This window comes from Heterodontus francisci, chromosome 30 (assembly GCF_036365525.1).
Source record: "Heterodontus francisci isolate sHetFra1 chromosome 30, sHetFra1.hap1, whole genome shotgun sequence".
Classification (NCBI taxonomy): Eukaryota; Metazoa; Chordata; class Chondrichthyes; order Heterodontiformes; family Heterodontidae; genus Heterodontus; species Heterodontus francisci.
The window spans coordinates 49,738,262-49,764,384 of NC_090400.1; the positions used below are offsets into that span (position 1 = coordinate 49,738,262).

General features: G+C 41.4%; 1 protein-coding gene across 4 annotated transcripts in view; it reads right to left on the reverse strand.

Annotated features, from left to right (window-relative positions):
* The window catches only part of nlk2 (nemo-like kinase, type 2), a 277,172-nt gene that overhangs the window by 177,023 nt on the left and 74,026 nt on the right, over nucleotides 1–26,123 (reverse strand). For all 4 annotated transcript variants that reach the window (XM_068010549.1, XM_068010551.1, XM_068010550.1 and 1 more), the window contains exon 2: nucleotides 10,850–10,979. In XM_068010549.1, coding sequence (XP_067866650.1) covers nucleotides 10,850–10,979 — 130 coding nt within the window. The remainder of the gene's footprint in view (nucleotides 1–10,849; nucleotides 10,980–26,123) is intronic.

Here is a 26,123-nt window from a genome sequence, read left to right on the forward strand (position 1 = left end):
TTGTTCTACATACAGCCTGCAGGCCACGATCCAGCCCACCAAAGGTTTCCATCTGGCCTGCGGATGTAAATTGTACCCAGGGCCATTCCACATCCTCGCTGGGGTCCATTAATGGAGATGGAAAAGTTCCCTTTGTCTTCTTGCCGACCGACCTTTTTAAAAACATTGCGGTCAGTTTCACAGCTGACAGTTGCAGAAGCAGGAACACACTTCCAACTTCGGACAGATTCGGGGTTTTCCGGCAGATTTTTAAAAAGAAGTTGGAAAACCCCAAATCTGTTCAAAGTTGGGAAGTGCGTTCCTGCTTCAGCAGCTGTCAGCACTATTAAACAAACTGGCCAACCACAAGGCTACAGTGCTGAGCGCTCCTGCTCCCTGAAACTGTCAGAGGGAGGGAGGAGAGGGGGGAGGGAGGGGAGAAAAACCAGGTACAGAGACAGCAGGGATGAGAGGGGTAAGGGGATGTGGGTTGACAGCGATACAAGGAAGTGATTGACATGATAGGAGTAACAAGGTCAAGTGACATGACATGGTTAAGGGGATGGCAGTGATGATGATTCGGGGAGTTTATACAAAGGAAAGATTAAGGGGCCGAGGTGTGACTTTCTGTTATTAGCCATTGTGAGGCAACAATATATCTATATAGCCGTTTAACATAATAAACGTCCCAAGGCGCTTCACAGGATTATAAAACAAAGCAACACCAAGCCACATAGGGAGATACTAGGTCCGGTGACCAAAAGCTTGGTCAAAGAGGTAGGTTTTAAGGAGTGCCTTAAGGGAGGAAAGCAAGGTAGAGAGGCGGAGAGGTGTAGAGAAAGAATTTCACAGCTTAGGGCTTAAGCAACCGAAAGCACGGCCACCCATTGTAGAGTAGTTAAAATTGGGGAAGCTCAAAAGGCCAGAATTAGATGACTGCAGATATGTGAGGGTCGTGGGCCTGGAGGAGATTACAGAGGTAGGGAAGGGAGAGGCCATGGTGGGATTGAAAACAAGGATAAGAATTTTAAAATCAAGGCGTTGCTTGACTAGGAACCAATGTAGATCAGTGAGCACAGGGGCGATAGGTGAACGGGACTTGGTGCGAGTTAACACAGGCAGCAGAGTTTTGGATGACCTCATGTTTACCACATCTATCAATGTGGGAGACCAGCCAGGAGCGTGTTGGAATGGTCATGTCTTGAGCTAACAAAGGCATGAATGAGGGTTTCAGCAGATGAGCAGAGATTGGGCGATGTTACGGAGGTGGAAATCGGCAGCATTAATGATGGTGCATGTGTGTGCTTGGAAGCTCATCTGGGGCACTAAGGTTACAAACAGTCTAGTTTAAACTCAGACTATTGTCAGAGAGAGGAATAGAATCAGTAGCTAAGGAAGAGTGTTTGGAGCAGGTGGCTTCAGTCTTCCCACTAACTAGGAAGTTTCTACTCATCTTGTACTGGATGCAGAGTTTTTTTTTTAATTATTCATTCATGAGATGTGGGTGTCGCTGGCTAGGCCAGCATTTGTTGCCCATCCCTAATTGCCCTTGAGGTGGTGGTCAGCTGCCTTCTTGAACCGCTGCAGTCCATGTGGCATAGGAACACCATAGTGCTGTTAGGAAGGGAGTTCCAGGATTTTGACCCAGCAACAGTGAAGGAACCGATACAGTTCCAAATCAGGACGGTGCATGGCTTGGAGGGGAACTTGCAGGCAGTGGTGTTTCCATCCATCTGCTGGCCCTTGTCCTGCTAGACGATAGAGGTCGCAGGTTTGGAAGGTACTGTCAAATGCTTCTTGGTGAGTTGCTGCAGTGCATCTTGCAGATATTACACACTGATGCCACTGTGCGTCGGTGGTGGAGGGAGTGAATGCTGAAGGTGGATGGGATGCCAATCAAGCAGGCTGCTTTGTCCTGGATGGTGCCAAGCTTCTTGAGTGTTGTTGGAGCTGCACCCATCCAGGCAAGTGGACAATATTCCATCACACTCCTGACTTGTGCTTGTAGATGGTGGACAGGCTTTGGGCAGTCAGGTGGTGAGTTCCTTGCTACAGAATTCCTAGCCTCTGACCTGCTCTTGTAGCCACAGTATTTATATAACTGGTCCAGTTCAGTTTCTGGTCAACGGTAACCCCCAAAATGTTGACAGTGGGGGAATTCAGCGATGGTAATGCCGCTGAATGTCAAGGGGAGATGGTTGGATTTTCTCTTGTTGGAAATGGTCACTGCCTGGTACTTAAGTGGCAAGTTATATTTGCGCCATATATCAGCCCAAGCCTGGATGTTGTCCAGGTCTTGCTGCGTATGGACACGGGTTGCTTCAGTATCTGAGTTGTTGTGAATGATACTTAACATTGTGCAATTAGCGAACATCCCTCCATCATAAGGTCAGAAGCAGGGAAGATCATTGATGAAGCAGAAGATGGTTGGGCCTAGGTCACAATCCTGAGGAACTCCTGCAGTAATGTCCTGGGACTGAGATGATTGACCAACAACCACAACCATCTTCCTTTGTGCTAGGTAGTCTGATAATTTAGCAACAGTCAAGAGAGAGTTGGTGGTGAGGTGTCATCAGCGTACATGTGAAAACTAATGCTTTGCTTTCGGATGATGCCACTGAGGGGCAGCATATTGATGAGAAATTGGAGAGGGCCAAGGATAGATTCTTGGGGGACACCAGAGGTAACAGTGCAGGAGCAGGAAGAGAAGCCATTGCAAGTGATACTCTGGATACGATGAGATAGATAAGAACAGAACCAGGTGAGAGCAGTCCAACCCAGTTGGATGACAGTGGAGTCGCATAGGAGGATGGTGTGGTCAACCTTGTAAAAGGCTGCAGACAGGTTGAGAGAGACAAGAAGGGAATTTTTACCTTTGTCACAGTCACACAGGACGTCATTTGTGACTTTAGTAAGAGCTGTTGAAACCCGATTGGAGGCAAACATGGCATTCCAGGAAAGATGAACAGAGATTTGGGAGGTGACAGCACGGTCAAGGACTTGAGAGGAAAGGGCAGTTGGAGATGGGATGATAGTTTACAAGGACAGTGGGGTGAAGGGTTGGTTTTTGAGAGAGGGTGATGTTAAGAATATTGGCTAACACAGGGACAAAGAGAAATAGTTGGGTCAGCAGTTTAGTAGGAATAGGGTTGAGGGAGCAGAAGGTGGTCCCGTGGACAATGGACAAACTAACTCTGAGAGGACACAAGAGGAGATAGGAGAGAAACCAGAGAAAGCTGAGAGTTCAGGGATAGGGCAGGGGAAAGATTTAGAGGAGGTTTAGCCAGATGGGCTAGTGGAAAGGTATAGTATAGGCTACAGTATAGGCAGCTGAATTGGATGGTCTTGATCTTAGTGACAAAGAAGTCCATGAGCTCCTTGAACTTATTATTAGAGGTGAGAGTGGAGGGACAGGAGAGACAGGTTTAAGAAAATGGTTTGCAGTACAGAAAAGAAGCCAGGTGTTATCTTTGCATTCCAAGATGATCCTGGAATAGTGAACAGTTTTAGCATACAACAGCAGAACCAGATATAGCGAAAGAGCGAGAAAAAGAGAGCGAGAGATAATATAATGGTTATTCGGGACTAGGACAAAGGAGGCAGTGAGGGCACAGTTAGTAGCTGCAGAAATATTGTGCCAAACAGAACCAAAGGCTAGAAAGTTGGGATTTTTAAAGTGCAATTTTAAGTTAATTGGGGGATAGGTTTTTTTTTCCCCAGGGACAGATACAGAACGAGGAAGGGTTGGGGTGTGGAAGGGGGCATGTGGGAGGAGACTAGTGCAAGGAAGTGATCGGAGATGGCCTTATTGATAGAATAGGACTAGCAAGATCATGTGAGTTGGCAAAGTAAAGGGGATGGCCATGAAAATGGGTTGGGGAGTTTACATGAACTGAGATTTAGGGAGGATAAGCAAACAATGAACTGAGAGGAGAGAAAGTATGATAAGCTGAGATAGTGACTGAAATCACCGAGGATGAGAAGTCATTTGGTGAAGTTGAGGGAAGAAAGTAGTGAAGTCATCTTGGTGAGAATTTTTTTTTTCATCGTACTTGTGACGGTGGTAGAGAATGATGATTTTGAATGAGAGGTGAATGGGGTGGCACAAGATGAGATGCTCAGGAGGAGGAGCAAGGGGTCAGGTGATAAGCGCCACACCACCGCTGTGAAGGTCTTGGCAAGACAAGTGGTGAAGGATATAGCTAGGTGAGGCAGCTTCATCAATGGGAAAGGTGTCATTACCCCTCAGCCAGGTTTTCATTAAGGATATTATGTGGATGCAATTATCCACGATAAGTTCATGGATGGCAGAAGTCTTGGTCACAAGTGAATGGACATTCTGGAGGGAGATGCGAGAGTTCACAGGGTCAGCAGTGGAATGGGCGAGGTGGACAGGAAAGAGACTAGCTAGATTAGCCACCAGAAGGGACATTGGATGCTGAGTTGGGATGGGGCAATTGGGGTTGCTCATAATGAGTCAGCACCGAATGGCTCGATGCACCCTTCAGTGGATGTCAAAAGAGGCAAAGAGGAAAGCTGTAGGTTTATGCAAGAGGGAGTCAAGACTGGGACGGCGACAAAAGAGCACTCAGGTCGAGGAGCACTGAAGGGTTGGGGTAGGCAATTGGGAGGGCAGAATGCCTGAATGGAGAAGCGAAGGGTGGCATAGCATTAAAAGAGGGGGGTTTAGGAGGGGTAAAGAGAAAAGCTAAGAGCAAAAGTGGAAATAGTAAGGAGCTCAGGTCCGGAATGGCAGCCAAAATGCACACGTGAATGGACTCTGAGAAAAGCTCAAGTTACATAGGTCTGGTTACATAAAAAGTAAGGTACATAAAAACCTGACAGTAAATGGGAAATAGAAAACAGGAGATAATAGTAAGTCGTCCAGAGTTAAAGTCAGACATCCTGTGGTGGGATAATGGTGACTTGGGTAGAGTGGAATCAGCATGGAGTATCAACGAACTTTGTCTGAGTTTGGAAACGGGTGTAGCAAAAGAAGTCCAGAAACTATGAGGGTAGAGAATCGGAGGCTGCACTGACAGTAGTATTTTTGTGGGAATGAGGAGCAGGTGGTGTACAGAGTCAGTTATAGGATCAGAATGATGATGGCAAAGTTGGAGGACACTAAAATCCAGAAACAGCACACGTTTGTTCTTCGGCCCAAGTGAGTAACTGGAGGCATATGACAGCAGCAAAGAGAAGTGTATGCCAAAGAGTGTTGGCACCACAACACAACCCTGTTTGACCCTTTTGCAAATCTCAAAGGGGTTCCAACATTGCTCCATCATAGCTGACCATACCTCTCATGCTGTCACAGAGGAGATCAATAAGCAGCTTAGGCAGCCAACCAATATACTACAGCAGCTTAAATCAACTGCCTACGGTCACATGCACACACACTTTGGCATATTAGTTTGCCTACAGTTCATCTAGAGGGAGTTTACTTACATAGAACAGTGGTAGAATCGGGCAGAGTCAGCATGGATTTACGAAAAGGAAATCATGTTTGATAAATCAACTAGAATTCTTCGAGGATGTAACTAGTAGAGTTGATGAGGGGGAACCAGTGGACGTGGTTTATTTGGACTTTGAGAAGGCTTTCGACAAAGTCCCACATTAAAGATTAGCATGTAAAATTAAAGCACATGGGATTGGGGGTAGTGTATTGCAATGGATACAAAATTGGTTGGCAGACAGGAAACTAAGTAGGAGTAAAAGGGTCTTTTTCTGAATGGCAGGCAATGACTAGTGGGGTACCGCAGAGAGCGGTGCTAGGACCCCAGCTATTCACAATATATATTAATGATTTAGATGAGGGAACTAAATGTAATATCTCCAAATTTGCAGATGACACAAAACTGGGTGGGAGGGTGAGTTGAGAGGAGAATGCAGAGGCACATCAGGGTGATTTGGACAAATTGAGTGAGTGGGCTAATGCATGGCAGATGCAGTATAATGTGGATAAAGGTGAGGCTATCCACTTTGGTAGCAAAAACAGGAAGACAGATTATCTATAACGATATATAATATATCTATTATCTGAACGGCTATAAACTGAGAAAGGGGAATATGCAGCGAGACCTGGGTGTTCTCGTACACCAGTCGCTGAAGGTAAGCATGCAGGTGCAACAGGCGGTAAAAAAGGCAAATGGTATGTTAGCCTTCATAGCGAGAGGATTCAAGTACAGGAGCAGCGATGTCTTGCTGCAATTATACAGGGCCTTGGTGAGGCCACACCTGGAATAGTGTGTGCAGTTTTGGTCTCTATATCGGAGGAAGGATGTTCTTGCTATGGGGGGGGCGCAGCGAAGGTTTACCAGACTGATTCCTGGGATGGTGGGACTGACATATGAGGAGAAACTGAGTCATTCAGGATTATATTCGCTGGAGTTCAGAAGAGAGGGGGAATCTCATAGAAACCTATAAAATTCTAACAGGACTTGACAGGGTAGATGCAGGAAGGTTGTTCCTGATGGTGGGGGAGTCCAGAACCAGGGGTCATAGCCTAAGGATACTGGGTAAACCTTTCAGGACTGAGATGAGGAGAAATTTCTTTACCCAGAGAGTGGTGAGCCTGTGGAATTCGCTACCACGGAAAGCAATTGAGGCCAAAACATTGTATGTTTTCAAGGAGTTAGATATAGCACTTGGATCTAAAGGGATCAAAGGGTATGGGACGAAAGAGAGAACAGGTTACTGAGTTGGTTGATCAGCCATGATCATAATGAATGGTGGAGCAGGCTTGAAGGGCCGAATGGCCTACTCCTGCTCCTATTTTCTATGTTTCTATACCAGAACAAACGGAAAGTTGTTCAGACTTGCCCACCTGAGATCCAAGACAAACGTGCACCAAGTCCTCAGAGGGTTGCTTTATGCTGATAATGCCGCATTAGCATTCCATACCAAGGAACACCTTCAGTGGCAAATGGACAGATTCTCTCAAGCTTGTAAAACGTTTGGTTTGACCATCAGCATCAGGAAGACGAATGTCATGGTCCAGAAAACTGCCATACCACCAATCAGCATTGGTAATGTGAAGCTGAAGGTTGTTGATAGCTTCACATAGCTTGGCTCTATAATCACCTGTTGTCGTCACTTGATGCTGAAATTATTGCAATTATGTCCAGGCTGAGTAAGAGTGTGTGGAACAGTAACCTAGCAGAGAGGACATAAGGAGGTTGCAGACCAATATAGATAAGATGAGTGAGTGGGCAAAAATCTGGCAGCTGGAGTATAATGTGGGAAAATGTAAGGTTGTTCACTTTGACAGGAAGAATAAAAAAGCAGAGCAATGGATGGCAGATGGTCACGGATAAATGTGCATAGTGAGGAGCTCCTTAGGGAGCAGACTGCAGAAGCCATCTTGAAAATTTCAAGTGGTCGAAGGTATAGACAGACAGGGAGACTTTACTTATGGGGAAACAGTCATCTGCCCTCAGCCAAGTTTCCATCAAGGCCATAGTGTTGATGCAATCATCCACAATATGCTCATGGATAGCAAAGGCCTTGGTCACAAGCAAATGAAAATTCTGGAGGGAGATGTGGCGACGTGGTGATGGCTGACCCACTGGCAGAGTTCACAGGGTCAGCACTGGGAAGGCAAGTTGGGTAAGGAGGTTGAAAAGATTATCTCCCAGCAGGCAGTTGGAGTTGCTGCCCATAAGAACAGAGTGACAAGTGCCTTGATGGGCCCTTTGGAGAATGCCAAGAGAGGCACTGAGGGAAGCTGTGGCTCTATCCTAGAGGGAATCAAGCCTGGGACAGTCACAGAACATTTTCAACAGTAGGATCCACAGGTTAGGAGCCCTATCTTCTCCAAGAAATGAATGAGTCATAGAATCATTGAATGATACAAAACAGAAGGCCATTCAGCCCTTTGTGCCTTTGTCAGCTCTTTGATAGAGTTATCCAATTAGTCCCACTTCCCTATTCCTTCCCCATAGTCTTGTAATTTTGTTCTCCGCCTTCAAGTATTTATCCCATTCCCTTTGGAAAATTTCTATTGAATCTACTTCCACCCTTTCAAACAGTATATTCCAGATCACAAGGAATCACTGTAAAAACAAAAATGTTTTGTGGCACCCAAAAAAGAAAACATAAGAAACAGGAAAAGTAGGCCATTCAGCCCCTTGAGCTTGCTCTGCCATTCAAAAAAAATGGCCTCCCCCACATTCTAAGACTGTGACCCTGTGTTCTTGATTCCGCAGACAGGAAAACATTTCCCAGCATCTACCCTGTTAAGCCCCTCAAGAATGTTATATGTTTCAATTAGAACACCTCTCATTCTTCTAAACACCAGAGAATATAGGCCTAGTTTATTCAATCTCTGCTCACTGGACAATCTCCTCATTCCAGGTACCAGTCTAGTGAACGGTCGTTGCACTCCCTCTAGGAGAAGTACATCCTTCCTTACCCCTGGTTTTTTTCAGCCAGTCACCATAAACCTCTCTTTTCTGGTTACTGACTCTTGTGTTAGTGGAAACAATTTAATTACTCGATGAACAGTTTTGAATACTTATCAAATCTCCTCTTAACGTTCTCTTCTCGAAGGAGCACAATCCCAGCTTCGAGTCTCTCCACATAACTGAAGTCCTTTTATCCCTAGTACCAGTCCAGTAAATCTCTTCTGCACCTTATCCAAGGCCTTCATAAAATCAGGAGTGGGGATTTTCACCAATGATTCCAGTGTTCAGCTCCATTCAGAATGCCTCCTATAATTTTTTTTTTTTTTTTTGTTTATTTAGAGATACAGCATTGAAACAGGCCCTTTGGCCCACCGAGTCTGTGCCGACCATCAACCACCCATTTATACTATTCCTACCACATCCCCACATGTCCCTATATTCCCCTACCACCTACTATACCAGGAGCAATTTATAATGGCCAATTTACCTATCAACCTGCACGTCTTTGGCTGTGGGAGGAAACCGGAGCACCCGGCGAAAACCCACGCAGACACAGGGAGAACTTGCAAACTCCACACAGGCAGTACCCAGAATTGAACCCGGGTCACTGGAGCGGTGAGGCTGCGGTGCTAACCACTGCGCCACCCAATAAAGCAGCCTATGTCAGCCTACAGCAGACATGACAACATCCAGATTTTGGATGACATGTAAGTAACAAGCAAGTGCCAAGTAGTGCTCACTGCAAACAAGAGAAAGACCAGCCATCTAACCCGCATTTTCAAGGACATCAAAATCTTGGGGTCACCAATGATCATAAACAGATCATCTATACCAATATTGTGGGTACAAGAAATAAAAACAGAATATTCTGGAAATACGCAGGTGTGACAGAGTTGCTGAGTATTTTCAGCATTTTCTATTTTTATTTCAGATTTTCAGCATCCACAGTGTTTTGCTTTTATATTTGTGGCTACAAGAGCTGGGCAGAGGCTGGGTACTTAGCAATGAATGGCTCACCTGACCCCACAAACTACAAGGTTCAAGTCAGGAGCATTCACCAAACATCTCGATGTGTGCAGCTTTAATACTTTAAGGCCAGAGCAGGTGACTGCAATTGGACTTGAAATCTACCCACTTCATGGAGTTCTTTGGTTGGCTGCATTATGTGTAATCTACAGGCCACATTTCAGCATCTCACCAAGATTACTTTGACAACAGCTTTTATCCCTGTGACCTCTACCACAGAATGACAAGAGCAGCAATGTTGAGATCACCACCTTCAAGCACTCCTCCAAGTCACAACATCCTGACATGAATATAAATTGTTGTTCCTTCATAGTCACTGGTTCAAAATCCTGGAATTCCCCATCTAATACCGTCGTGGGAGCACCGTCATCACAAGGGCTACAAATGTTCAAGGATAAATTCCACCAGCTTCTCAGAGCATCTAGGGAAATGCATTAAAATACAGCCTAACCAGCAACCCCCTCAATCCAGTGAACGAATTATGAAGTACTATTAGTTCAATAAACGTGATCTTAGTTGACTCTAAGAAACAGTGGAAAGCTTTCACTTTCACTGCTCTCAATGAAGACCGACATTGTCAAGTTACTTCCTAGTGCAAGGGACTCCAGAGCAAAAGCCTATTCATAGTTCACTGAAGTATTTCTCTCAGACCACAAAAGGTAACTGCTGTTAGAAGAGGCAAAAGTTCACATGGGGCTCTGTTTGGGGTTAAGGATCCTTATTTGTGCGATGCAGAGCAATCTTACATCTAACCATATGTTGATTCTAGGTACAAAACAAAAAGTAACCATCTTCAATTTCTATGAAGCCATCACTGACTTTAAAAAGCATCAGTTCCGCACATAATAAACCTGTGTACACCGATAAGTCATTGACCTGGAACATTAACTGTTTCTCTCTCTCTCCACAGATGCTACCAGACCTACTGAGTATTTCCAGCATTTTCTGTTTTTATCTCTGGCTACAATCTAAACCTGGACATGGCAGCACTATTAGCAAATGGCTTGTTAGCTCAAGGTAAATTATAATGATCTTTTATCTGTTTAAACCCGAATCTATATTTTCCTACCAAAAGAATAAATGTAGAACAAAAATGCATGCATCATGGAATGAAGGATTACCAGGCTTCCTTGAGTGCAATGAAAAATAGTTGTAAATCTACTTAGCTCGTACACAACTAAATAATACTTGCATTGACAATCAACGTCATACCTTACCATTCAAGGGCAAAAAAACAATTAATGGAGTTCCTTCAAAAGAACACATCCTCAATTTTTTAATTCAATGAATTCTGTAGTTCAACCATTCCAGAATAGATAGTACAGAAGTTTGCTACTTAAGTGCTCCTGACCAGTTTTGTTGAACCTGATGCATAGAATAAATTGTTTTCATGATTCTGTTCTTCATCCCCATCCCCTTTTGTATTTCAATTTACTTACATTATCATGTTTGAAGAAGCAGAGCATCTTCAGCTCACGGAAGACCCTCTTACAGGAAACTAGATTCTGGAAGACGTTGGGCATCTTTTTGAGTGCAACTCTCTTTCCATCCCTAGGATCCGTCACTGACCTGCATTAGAAAATACAAGCTATATTAAGTATCCTGAAAGCAAAAATAATAGTCTTTCTGAGTCACACTAATATAGTTTGTTAACCAACCTATATTAACAAGCAGAGATGAATGTAAACTGTCTTATACAAAATGTTTTGCACCAAACTAGAGCCATAGAAAAGTTATGGCACAGAAGGAGGTCATTCAGCCCATCGTGTCTGCGCCGGATCCATAAGAAAAAGACTGAAATCAATCATGTGTAGTCTTAATTTTTTTCATCACCATCTCAATCCCATTTTCTGTACTTATTCTGAAAACGAAGGTTCGAACTGCCAACTTTGCCCTGCAGACTCAAGAGTTTGTACTCGTCTTACTATGATCACCAACTCTAAAAACAAGGCTGTAGCACTAACATGATTAATCTTACCAAGTAGCATTTAATTTCTATAATGAATAGCATTGAGAACACCCAATAATGATTACTCAGGCTCAATGGATAGAACCTGGCTTAGCCGGTCCTATTTATCTGTTCCAGTAGTTCAGGTGCACATTAAATATTCCATAGTGCCTATATAAGCAAAGTCACTGACTGTAAGACAAGCTGGGTACATAATGACAACTCTTAATATTTTGGAATGTTTATTTCCAAGTTCCAACATACTGTTATGTATGTTGATAACTACAACATATAACTGGTTGTGGCTTTCATATACAAAACAATATTAAAAAGTATTGCCTGCACTTACAGACAAAAACATTTAACATGACAACTATCAGGCTTCATCCAAAAATTGGTTTGTCTATCAACTGCATTCCAAAAGTTAAATCTGGAAAAGATTCTTTCTGGCACTTACAGCTCAAGGATAACTCATTTTATTCTGAAAAGGACTAAATTATTTTTGGCTGAAAAAACATTACTCCATTCCATATGTGAGCAAATACAAAACCAACTGTGTTAAATCAAGAATGCAGATGGTATATAATGTACAAATAAGATTGTACTTCACTTTGTAAACTGTTTAGTATTCCTCAACATATAATGAAAGCAGAAATCAGTTCCCATGATGGCTCAGTTGGCAAAATCAGTAATTAGTGAGGTTTGATTCCTGGTCTCCAAATGTTAGCTGATTTCTGCTGGGGTAACGAAGGGAGCTACAACAGGTTCCATTGCTCCTGGGCTAGTTGTGGAGACACAATCAGGATAACTGGTGGAAAAGTACATTTCAAATGAAGACAGGATCAGGATCAAGATCCCCACAATTCAGTTTCCTGTAAATACTTCTCAATTATGCTCATAAATGCAGAATGGAATGTAGCTGCTAACAATGTGCCCAACATCCATGGAATCATACTCAAACAGAAGTCAGTCTTGTCTTCAAGAAAGCAGGAAAGAAATTGCCAAAAAGAAACACAAGATCATGATGATTTATCAGAAATAGGGTACAGTAGTTCAGTAAGCGATGGTTTTAGTATTGGACCAACAACCCAGAAGTGTTCAAATCCCCCATGGCAAGGCCTGATATTGAATTAATTAAATCTGGTGATTTGTAGGCTAGCTATCCATGAACACTCATTCCCATAAAAACTCAACTGGTTCACTAATGTTCTTCAGAAAGGGAACCTGGTATTTCACCTAGCCAAGGTGGTACAATTGCTCAAGGCAAAATTACAAGTGCAATCATAAATCAGAGCCACATAACTATGCAAAGGACAGAATTGTTTTAAAAAACTGGAGTACAGAACACAAGATCTGCCAATGCAAAATGCTATGAATCCTGTTCACAGTCCATAAAATAGTCATAATTCAAACACTCAGGGTAGTTCCTCTTAAAAAGATGGCTACAATGTGTACTCTTCAGGTTAGTGGTCAATAAAAGTAGCATTGAATCAGGTATGGTAGCAGAGTGGTTAGTTACTGGACTAATAATCCAAATACAGGAGTTTAAATCACACCATAATTGTGCGAATTTCAACTGAGTTACTTAAGACTGGAATGAAAGGTTGGTGGCAGTAGTGGTGACCATGTAGCTACTGGATTGTTATAAAAATCCAACTGATTCACTAATGTCTTTTAGGGAAGGAAACCTGCCATCATTATCAAGTCTGGCTCATATATATCTCCAGACCAAAGCAAAGTGGCTGATTTTTAACTACACTCAGAAATAGCTTAGCAAGCCACTTAGCTGCATCAAACTTTACAAAAAAGTATAAGATCAAAATTGGGCAGACCACCTTTGACTTTGGCATTGACTTTGAACACAACAAAAGCACACAAAACACAGCTGACCAAAGTCAAACATGGGCAAGGAAACCAATCACTGATTACCACCGACTACCTATTAGGACTTCATGTTGAACGCTTGGAAGCAGCACTGGGAGTAGCGAGGGCACAGAACATACGCTGGGTGAGGACTTTAATGTCAAGTTGCTCAGTAGCGCCTCACTGACTGAGCCTTGAAGGACATAACTACCAGACCGGACGTGCAGCAGGTGGTGAAATAACCAAGAGAAAAACCTACTAACCAATTACTCACCAGTCCACCTGTTTCAGATGCATCTGTATATGACAGTACTGGCAGGAGTGACTAGTGACAACCGCATGGTCGTTAAGACAAACTTCCATCTTCACACTGAGGACACCCTCCATGTGCTGTTTGGCTCTACCACTATGCTAAATGGAATACACTCGGAACAGATCTAGCAACTCAACACTGGCCATCCATGAGGCACTGTGGGACATCAGCAGAATTGTATTCCACACAATCCATGACCTCATGGCCCAGCATATCCCTCACTCTACCATTACCATCAAGCCAGCCAGGCAACCTGATTCAACGAGTGAAGAGCATGCCAGTAGCAGCAACAGGTGTACCTGAAAATGAGGTGCATGCTAAACAGCAAAGTAGTATTCTACACACAGAGCTAAGCAATTCCACAACAGATCAGATCAAAGCTCTGCAATATCCAGTTGTGAATGGTGGAGGATAATTAAACTAATGGGAGGAGGCAGCTCCGTGAAGAACCACATCCTCAGTGATGGCATTGCATGTCATTGCAAAAGACAAGGCTGAGCATTTGCAACCATCTTCAGCCAGAAGTGTCAAGTCAAAGATCCATCTCTGCCTCCTCCTGAAGTCTCCAGCATCACAAATGCCAGTCTTCAGCCAAATCGATTCACTCCAAGAGATATCAAGAAAGGGCTGGGCCCACTGGATACAGCAAAAGCTATGGGCCCAGACAACATCCCAGCTGTAGTGAAGACTTGCACTTCAGAACTAGCCGCACCTTTAGCCAAACTGTTCCAGTACAACTACAACACTGGTATCCAACTGACAAAATGGAAAATTGCTCAAGTATGTCCTGTCCACAAAAAGCAGAACAAATTAAATTTCATCGAATTACCAACCCATCAGTATACTCTCAATCAGCAAATTGATGGAAGGTGTCAACAGTCCTATCAAGCAGCACTTACTTCCCAATAACCTGCTCACCAATGCTCAATTTGGGTTCCACCAGAATCACTTAGTTCCAGACTGCATTGTGTTTGATCCAAATGTGGATAAGAGTTGAATTCCACAGGTGAGGCAACAGTGAGACAGTATTTGACCAAGTATGGAGGCCAAATCATCTCAGCCCTAGGACAACACTGCAGTTGATCCTCAGAGCAGTGTCCTAAGCCCAACCATCTTCAGCTGCTTCATCAATAACCTCCCTTCATCATAAAGGTCAGAAGGGGATGACCACTGATGATTAGAGTGTTCAATTTCGCTGATAATGAAGCAGCCCCTGCCTTCATGCAGCAAGACCTGACCAACATCCCAGGGAAAAAGGCAGGTTTTAAGAGACATCTTAGCAAATAAAGTGTCAGAGAGGTTAAGGGAGGAAATTCCAGAGCTTAGGAACTTGGCAGCTAAAGGCACAACCACCATCGGTAGAGCTCTAGAGACCAGGAGTGGACAAGCACAGATATCTGAGGGGTGGAGGAAATTAGAGAGATAGAGAGGAGCAAGGCCTTGGGGGCATTTGAAAATAAGGATAAGAATTTAAAAAATCATGGCTTTGCTTAACCAGGAGCCAATGCAAGTCAGCGAGTACAGGCTTGTTGAGTGAACAGGACTTGGTGCAAATTAGGACCCAGGCAGCAGGATTTGGACACGTTCAAGTTTATGGAGGGTACAATTTTGATGCATCAGTATCAAGTAATCATACTTCCCTCAAAAGCTATCTGAACTAACGTTAGGATCAGTATCTCAAAGAATTTTGCAAAGTAGTTAGTGTTTCACAGCAGAAACTTTCACTAAAAGCAGTTGATGTTAGGATTAATTGAACTGCCTCTCTTTTGGGCCTCCTTATCTCGAGAGACAATGGATACGCGCCTGGAGGTGGTCAGTGGTTTGTGAAGCAGCGCCTGGAGTGGCTATAAAGGCCAATTCTAGCTCTTCCACAGGTGCTGCAGAGAAATTTGTTTGTCGGGGCTGTTGCACAGTTGGCTCTCCCCTTGCGCCTCTGTCTTTTTTCCTGCCAACTAAGTCTCATACTTCCCTCAAAAGCTATCTGCACTAACGTTAGGATCAGCATCTGCAAGAATTTTGCAAAGTGGTTAGTGTTTCACAGCAGAAACTTTCATTAAAAGCAGTTGATGTTAGGATTAGTTGAACTGCCTCTACAACGAAGCATATATGACATCAACAATCCTGTGGGTTACCAGTGACCAGAAACTTAACTGGACCAGCCGTATAAAAATTGTGGCTACTAGAGCTGGGAAAACTGCAGTGAGTAACTCATCTCCTGATTCCCTAAATCCTGCCCACGATCTACAAGGCACAAATCTGGTGTGGGATGGAATACTCTCCACTTGCCTGGATGAGTGCAGCTCCAACAACATGCAAGAAGCTCAACACCATCCAGGAAAAAGCAGTCGGCTTGATCGGCACCCGACCCACCAACTTAAATATTCACTGCCTCCACCACTGGCACACAGTGGCTACTGTGTGTACCATCTACAACATGCACTGTAGTAACTCACCAAGCCTCTTTCGATAGCACCTTCTAAACCCATGACCTCTACCACCTAGAATGACAAGGGCAGCAGACGCATGGGAACACAACCTGCAAGTTCCCCTCCAAGCCACACACCATCCTGTCTTGGAACTATATCACCGATCCTTCACTGTCATTGGGTCAAAAATCTACAACTCCCTTCCTAACAGCACTGTGGGTGTTCCTACACCAGATGGACTGCAGTGGTTCAAGGCGGCGGCTCGCCACCACCTTCTCAAGGGCAATCAGGGATGGGCAACAAATTCTGGCCTTGTCAGTGACACACACAACCCAAACACAATTTTTTTTTTTAATAAAGTGTACAATATACTGGTCACTGCTTACAGATTGGTCTCATTTTATGTTGCGTAGAAAGTGCAGGACTCTCAAGGCTGAAGTCGAATTTTGACAATTGTTTTAATTTTTTGGTCCATTAGTCCACTGTGGTTCCAGTTAAGTCTTTCAGACTCGGTCCACAGGTTGTCTAATTGATCAGGACTTGATTTTTGTAAATGGATCCAATTCAACTGAATCTACATTTCCCAATAAACTATTGCCACAAATGCTATAACCAACAATATGTAAAAATCACATTAAAGGTTCAGGCTCCATATTTACTTCTCTTGAATAAGGCACACAGCTTCCCATATAATGTTTGGGGTAACTTTTAGACCTTATAATCTTGCATGTTCTAAAAATTAAATACCTAGCAATAACTAAAGATGTATTCACTTACTGTTATACAGATGTTCATAAAATCTATAAGATTTGGCATTATAGTTTACATTTTTTTTTAAATGGTGTGAAACTTGTAAATGCTGATGTCCAGCGGGCCTTGGGTGCACTGGTACAAGGAAAAGTTAGTATGCGGATACAGCAAACAATTAGGAAGACAAATGGCATGCTGGTCTTTATTGCAAGGTGATCGAAGTACAAGAATAATGATTTCTTGCTACAATTGTATAGTGCTTTGGTGAGACCACACCTGGTGTACTATGCAGAGTTTTGGTCTTCATATCTAAAGGTAGGATATACTTGCCTGGGAAGCGGTACAGCAAAGGTTCACTAGATTGGTTCCTGGGATGTAAGGCTTGTCCTGGGATGGGAGGCTAAGTAAATTGGGTCCAGACTCTCGAGTTTAGAAAAATGAGAGGTGATCTCATTGAAACATACAAGATTCTGAAGGGGCTTGACAGGGTAGACAGAGAACACCACAAGAGCAGAATACTGCAGGAAATCTGAAACAAAAACAAAAATGCTGGAAATACTGAGGTCAGGCAAGTGGAGAGAAAAACAGAGTTCACATTTCAGGTTTGTCAGCTTTCATCAGAAACTGGCTGGAAAATCTAGAACACAGGGGCACAAGTCTTAGGATAAGGGGCTGATCATTTAGGACTGAGATGAGAAGAAATTTCTTCACTCAATACGTTGTGAATCTTTGAATTCTCTACCCCAGAGGGCTGTGGATGCTCCATCACTGAATATATTTAAGGCTGTGATAGAAAGATTTTTGGTCTCAGAGAATCTTGGGATATGGGGAGCAGGCAGGAAAATGGAGTTGAGGCACAAGATCAGCCATAATCTTATCGACAGGCCGTATGGTCTACTGTTGCTCCTCTATGTTCCTAGAACCATAACTAAGCTACAACTTCATTATTCATTAATTCATTCTGCTTTCACTATCAAGGGCTGTTTAATATCTAGATGCAATTTGGGATCTGCAATGGAACACCAGCCCTCCTCATACTTATAAAGGAAGTATGAACCATATTAGAAAACAAAGCTCAGTTTGTATAATAAAGGAAAGATCAGATATTCCCAAGTAAGCTAGATGAAGTTGTAATTTAAACCAAGTGATCAATTTTCTTCTTACTTCCCTCTTTTTCTATACAAACCAAGTTGGTTATGGAAATGATATATCGTTACATCACCTAGTTCGCAACCTATGCACCCACAAATTTACATTACAAATTTTGGTCAGATGGCCAAGCCCATAAACTTAATTTATAACCAAATGGTTACCAGATCATTTTAGTTGTGTTGTGTAGTCAGACATCTGACAAAAACAAACATTTCAGTTTGATTTTAAAAGATTGTTTAAATACTGAGTTAGATGTTGCTTGGACATAAAATATTATATAGTGTGCCCTTTCGTAAGTCAGAACAGATCCAGGTTTTCCCCACCCTGGTGTACTTGCAGTACAAAAAAAATCAAGGCTGGCACTCTAGTGCAGTACTGGGTGAGTGCTGCAATGTCGGAGGTGCTACCTTTTCAGATCAAGGCCCCAGCTGCCCTCTCAGGTGGATGAAAAAGATCCCATAGCATTATTTTAAAGAGCAGTACATTCATCACCAGTATCCTGGCCAATATTTATTCCTCAATCAACATCTCAAAAACAGGTTATTTGGTCATTATCTCATTGCTGTTTGTGGGAGCTTGCGGTGTGCAAATTGGCTGCCATGTTTCCTATATTTTGATTTAAACGCAATAGATATCTAAAAGTACTACTGAGCCACAAGGCTGAAATTATACATTACACTTTTCTATTTGCAAATTATGAATGTTGGACTTTGTAGCATGATTAGGTTTTAAAAACTGATTTTATGTAGTGTAAAATGGAGTCAGAGAAGTCATGTGACCTCTCCAACTCTGCTTACAGATAAGACAGGAACCTTGATTACCAGGACAACAGGAGCCCAGATCAAAGACCCTTTTGAAAAGCAGAGAATTCAAGGTTATAACACATGAACAATGGGTTTCGCTTTCCCAGAATCTCAGAGCGTAAACAAGGAGCCAGTGGTTCAGAAAATGCAAACTGCACTTGCTAACAAAGAACAAAGAAAATTACAGCACAGGAACAGGCCCTTCGGCCCTCCAAGCCTGCGCCGATCCAGATCCTCTATCTAAACATGTCGCCTATTTTCTGAGGGCCCGTATCTCCTTGCTTCCTGCCCATTCATGTATCTGTCTAGATACATCTTAAAAGACGCTATCGTGCCCGCGTCTACCACCTCTGCTGGCAACGCATTCCAGGAACCCACCACCCTCTGCGTAAAGAACTTTCCACGCATATCCCCCCTAAACCTTTCCCCTCTCACTTTGAACTCGGGACCCCTAGTAATTGAATACCCCACTCTGGGAAAAAGCTTCTTGCTATCCCAGCCTGTTTATACCTCTCATGATTTTGTACACCTCAATCAGGTCCCCCCTCAACCTCCGTCTTTCTAATGAAAATAATCCTAATCTGCTCAACCTCTCTTCATAGCTAGCGCCCTCCATACCAGGCAACATCCTGGTGAACCTCCTCTGCACCCTCTCCAAAGCATCTACATCCTTTTGGTAATGTGGCGACCAGAACTGCACGCAGTATTCCAAATGTGGCCGAACCAAAGTCCTATACAACTGTAACATGACCTGCCAACCCTTGTACTCAATACCCCGTCCGATGAAGGAAAGCATGCCGTATGCCTTCTTGACCACTCTATTGACCTGCGTTGCCACCTTCAGGGAACAATGGACCTGAACACCCAAATCTCTCTCGAACAACTGGAAACAAAGGAAGGCCCAGGTAGTTCGGCTATGACCAGACTGGTGGGCTCTGCATATTGGAAAAATAAATGACTACTGCCCTTTTATTTCTGGATAAATTCTACAGATTTTGAGAGATCTACAGCGACCAGCAGTGGAGCCTCAAGGGAGAGATTGGGGGAAGCACCTGCTCTGATACAGTGAAAGGCTGTGAAGACTTGAACCTGATTTGAAAGAGGTTTGCGAAGGAGGAAAAGACCAAGAGGATTACCAGAGTTCACCCTAGTTTGCAGAGATCCAGGTTGAAAGTACTCAGAAGTGAGCAAAGAGGACACTGGCTTTGAGAAGGTCTGGGGGATCCAACCCATTGCAACTGGGGAGGAGTTTGGAACTTTTAGCTGCAGAAAATTAGGGATGGGAAGGCAGTGGCATAGTGGTAAGGACTAACAATAAAGAGGCCCAGGCTAATGTTCTGGGGACATGGGTTCAAATCCCACCCTGGTAGCTGGCGGAATTTAAATTCTATTAATAAATCTGGAATTGAAAGCTAGTCTCTGTAATGGTGACTGTGAAACCACTGTTGATTGTTGTAAAACCCATCTGGTTCACTAATGTCCTTTAGGGAAGGAAATCTGCTGTCCTTACCTGGTCTGACTGACATGTGACTCCAGATCCACAGCAACGTGGTTGACTTTTAATTGCCCTCTGAAATGGCCTAGCAAGCCACTCAGTTATGAAGAGCAACTCGGGATGGGCAACAAATGCTGGTCTTGCCAGCGACGTCCACATCCCATGAAAGAATAAAAAAAAAATTGCTTTGAGGAGTGTGTAATGTATAAATGTGGCGTGAGATTTGAATAAGAAAACACCTTTCTTAGTACTTTGTGAATAGCTAATACTACAAATTACCATTTAATTAATGGTGACTTTTAGTTTAGTTATGACAAAAAATTTTTAAACATGAAGTCTTGTGTAGTTCGTTCAATTGGTCTGGGGAGTTCATATCTCATGTTATAAAGTTAACTGTCTCACTAGGTCTTAAAATATACATTTGGTATTCTCCTGCACTAAGCTCTTAAGCTAACAGTCAGTTAGGTAAATTAACCATGAATTCAATCGCACATTTGTACAATTTAATTATCCAAAATATTGTTATTGAAAACTTTATCAAAAGCAACATCTCCACTTCACTTTGTAATCCATTTTCCTTCTTGCAACTGAACTACCTTCAGTATTTTATACTTAAAACGGAGGCACACAATTACTGACATGCACCTCGTTTTATGCAATGTTTTATGTAACTACATTGCTGTAATTTTATGGTATAGTGGGTTTATTCTCAAATAACTCAGGGCAGCAGCTGCTTTAATTCTGCACAAACAGTACCAGCAACCACAGATAAAGGACTGATGCCAGGATTACAGGAATGCTTTCATTTTCTTTGTTTCTAAAAAGCTCATTGTACTGAGCTCTCTTGTTGTCGTGACAAGTTAGTTATCTCATCTACACTAGCTAATGAATCTCAGGCTTTTATTGATAATACACAACTGCTGTTATCTACATTGAAATGACTTTCCATGTAGCTTGGCGTTTCCCCAATAGAGGGGGACTCTTTTTGCAAACAAATGTTGCACATATTGCAGCAACAAATGAAGTTGCCCTAATAGAATGAGAAAGCTGCACTATTAGACCAGTCAAGTAGGATTATATACATCAAAATTAAGAAAATTTGTTTTTATCAAGTTTCATGTAAGTAATGTTTTTAGTCATTTGACTAAGAAAATGAGCAAAGCTCTAAGTTATGATAATATTTAATTACTTTTACCACAGTTAAACCATTGCATTAACACGACAGCTTACGGGAAAGAACAGACTTTATTCAATAAAGTCACCAGTGAGGTGCACTTTGAAATTAATGACAACCATTATTAACATCATTTTGAAATGATTTCAATTTAACCTTTGATCATTTACAAGTGCTAGAACAGGTTGACTGCCAATTTTGATTCAGATACTGGATGCATTTAGTCCTAGGCAAACACTACAGATTTTTTTTTAAGTGTTTAGCATTGAGGAAGCTAAAGTTGCTTCAACTCCTGTGTAATACTTTCAAATGTATGGCTTCTGCAAGACTATTCTGAAAAGGAACTAAAAATATGGCAAGTAGTTACACGTTAAGTTGAGTGAAAGAAACTATGACAAATCAACATAAAAGTTCTCAGGCAAACTATCTAGGGGAAATAGCGTTAAGATGCTTCCTTAGGGTGCTTTGTTTTTTAAAAAGGCACAGAACTTCAGTACTTTGCCGTTAGTAAACAAGTTGTCTCCCACCCAGAAGGGGGTCTGAGATGTGGGTTTGAAGACAGGGAAGGGTGGATTTGATTACACAAGGTTGCATATTCAATTAAAAATGCTTTAAGTAGATTTTGTAAACATTCATGGATAGAACATCCATGCTTACTTTTAATACAGATGTCTTTAGATGTCAGAAAAATAGGCCCTTCCTTCTCTAATTGTAAAAGTGACAGTTCTTAATTATGTTAGCGCATTCTGAACCATCTCAAATGAATTCAGATTATAATCATCTTTTGAAGTTAATCTTGGTCCACACTTTACCTCTAAATGTACACTCTTTATAGCACAATTATATTGGAAATAGTTTTTTGTAGAAAAATGCACCAATAGACCAAAATAGAAGTGATTAAAAAAGCAGGTATCCGTTTGCTAAAATACAGCTGCTTTGTTATTTTTAAATAGCTGTAATTTTCACCAATAATCCAAATGAATTCTTTGGATCAAAAAGCTAATATGATCCTCCTCAAATTTCAAGCATGTCATTAATAGTCTTGGCAGCATTCCAAGCACACTATTTTCTAATCGTAATAGTATTTCTCTAAACTAGATACTATAGATTCTAATTTATAACATTAAGTATAATTAGTACAATCCCCAAGTTGAAAAAGGTGCACATTTTAATTTTTTAATCAACAGACACATACATCATTAGAGGGTTAAGCAAGGCATTCCTCAACCTCCCCAGATAACATAACTGCATCTAATAAAAAAGGAACTAAGCCTGGAAAATTTCTTGCCGATTGATACCAGATTTATCTCAAAAGTGACTAGCTCAGTTGTAGACTGGGTTTAAACTTGTTCACTATAACAAAGTAACAGCAACCTCATTATTGTCTATAACAATTAAGAGCTCAAATTTAAACAGATTGAGGTTTTCAGATGAAAACAATCCCTTCAGAATGAGCATTCAAACTAACCACCAATAATCCCGACTGCTGAAAAGATAAAAACTGGTATTCAGCAGTGGATTAGTTGATTTACATTTCTGTGAAAGAACAGTTCTGTTTCTCACCATAAAATTTGAACATATCTTTTACAAGCTTTAAGTGAGCAAAAGTTTGCAAATTTGAACAGGTTTTGTTAACTGCTATCTCAGTTAAGGATTCCTGTGTGCTTTTGTCATTAACATACAGGTAAATAGGTTATTGGGGACATCACATTCAATTGCAAGAGAACTGCTCTATTGGAACACTTGAAAGCTAACTCGATTTTTTTTTTTGAGCTATAGCTACACTAGAAATGGATCCTTCACATGTAATGGTTATAAGCAGGCTTGTGCATTGCAGGACCTCAAACTTAACCTTGTGTGTAGTCAAGGGGATGTGACATGCTAAAAAGTCAATCTACTCTACTGACTGGTTACAGTCAATGTAGGAATGTCTTCATGCACAGGTAGCTACTGTAGATAAACAATCACAAGATCAAACTACTTGCAATTCCTTTCAATGCTAAAAAATACCATTTGCTTGGAAAATATAATTGATGAAAAATTTAAGAAAACTTAAAAACCTGGGACTTCTTCAAAGAAGCTTGTTAAAATAACAGACCATGGCCAGACATAGAGCTGGGTATATCTGTATTAGTCACAGCACCTTTCGTTCATTTGGAGATCCCACATTCAAAGTACTACAACAGAAGGGACTTCATGGTTCCTAGAAGCTATGTCTTGCATCACTTGCAATTCTGGTAAAAAGGATTCCAAGTAATCAAAACCAGGGAATCTACTGGTGTAAAGAACTATATACATATTTTTATGCTGATTTAATTAGATGCTGTTGACATTTTTCTCAATTAACTATCAGTTTTTGCCTCGGCTACATGATCTGTTCGTTTCAAGTGACAAAATAAATTACACTCCGTTGTGCATGGTCAGTTACCTGTAATACATCTAGCTAACGCAGTGCCAAGAGTAGATTAACCTTGAGCATATCACATCCCATTTGTCATATGTGTAAGGATAAACTTCAAGTCACGAGATATGCAAGTCTGCTCATGAAAGCTGCTTTTTGCATTGGAGAGCAAGAGTGGTGGGAGTAAGCCCCATTTGTAACAATTGAATTAGAAATCTAAGACCACCAATTATCTCTGCCATACAGATAAATGAATACTAGGGAATGCACAAGTTTTTAGGTCAGCACCAGTTTCAGTAAACCGAAATTTGAAAAATCACAAAACTATAGCGTGCAAGTTTGAGCCCCATCAACAGTGTCAGTAGAATTCTGCACACAATTTTCACAATTAAAAAAGACAACTTGCACATGTTATAAACTCCATGACCCAAGCCTCATCAGACTTTGTGTTTTTGAGTTACAACCTCCTACATTAGCTTTAGAATATTTGAAACAAACATGACAATGATCATCTAATATATTGCAAATTCTTGACCTCAATAGCCATTTGTGTTGCATGGTCATTAAAAGTAGTCGAAATGCCAACTGTTGTAATGACAAGCAATCAGTACATGTACATATGCCTATCATCTCAGAAAAGTTAGATGCATACAGACCAATGAAAGGTTGCCACATTGAATTGGGTTACAGATATCACAAGTAAAAGACCTGTCCTCCAGATTTAATTACTGCACAGAATGAAGCTATGTAAATATGATGGTTCATTAAGCTGTCGCTCACTTACTAAATTAGTACATATTTCCATGCTTCACTGGGCTTGACAAGATAGGTTATGCTTGTTTTGATGAGCATATTTAGAAGTGAATCTGAGAATTTAATTAAAAAATACAAATTTAAGTTCCTCAGATTTCCACTGACCCATAGTATCTGTTTGCATACTTCCTAGGATAAATTTCAATACAATGTACTTTTTTTTGGAAAATTTTAAGGACAAGTGAGTATTTTTAAAGTTCTGCATCCAGGATTACCTTCTGTGGCACAGAGCACATGTTTAAGCCCATGCAAGCAAGCACTCCTATGTCCTAAGGAGGTTTCCATTTCACAACAGAACTCTTCACAGAAGGTGCAAAACTGGCCATATATTAGGTAGTTTTTTTGTATGAACTTATGACTACTGAAATTGCAGAGTCCCCGATTCAAACCCAAGCCAATGAAAAGAAAACATGCCATCCAGTGAAGAAAAAGATTTAACTGAAAGAACATTCTAGGTTTATCAAATGGGCGTTAAATTATAATTTAAAAAAATGGAATCTGTAAACATTTTCCTACTGATTGTGTAAATTGTATTGTTTCATTGATCATACAGATCTTGTTCACTAGTAAATTATTTAGAACGTGAGCCACAGGTTTCAAATGTGGACACAGCACAAACTTGTAATGACTGTTTAAGCAACCTTCAGCATCCAGTTTGTGTAGAATAGACTAACCTTTTCTTAACCTCATGCATTCCTACAGCAGCAAATGAAAATCTGATCTGTTGCAAATTGAAAATCAAAGTGCTCAATTGCTATATTTGGTTGGATTTTGCAAATGCACATGATAGCTGAAATAATTCCAAATCTATGACAGCATTAAATTTCTTTCCATTACAAAAGGAGATCAAATTTTAATACAAGTTATTTTCACAGCAAAATTACTGCAATTCGGCAGGAAAAATATATTTTAATTCCTATCCTTTATTGAGCACTGTGAATCTGGAATCATTAATTTTCCCCAAAGCCTCAATTCTAATAACTTTCTGCCTGACTTTGTAGAAGCAGTTTCATCAGATTAATAACTATTAGCACGAGTAGAATTTGCAAATTCTGCATACAGCATAACATACGCAGTAGTTTGTGCTTTAAAAAAAAACACTTTCTTTGAACTGCATTACTTGAAATAAATGATCTATTTAACAATCCAGTTGTTTAACCTATTCGGCCTTGCATTAAAGCTACTCATCATCACAATGTTTTGGCATAAATCAAAGCTATTTCCAAAAGGAACATATTGTGATGATTGGGTTTAGGGTGGGCTTCATGTATTTATACTCATTAAATATTGTGCAGGTTTTCAACATCCCCTAATTTTGGAGTGAATATTCTTTTGAGTTTTAAATACATTGGTCAGATATTTCAAATTGCTATGAAATCAAGCGCACATGTACCTTCATACAGGTTTTAATGACCAATATGGTGCTTTCCCATCCTGCTACCTAAACAAAAGCTAGTGCCAGAATGGTTGCATGCCAGGACGAGTAGAACTTGCAAATTCTGCATACAGCATAACATACGCAGTAGCTTGTGCTTTTAAAAAATACCACTTTCTTTGAACTGCATTACTTAACTG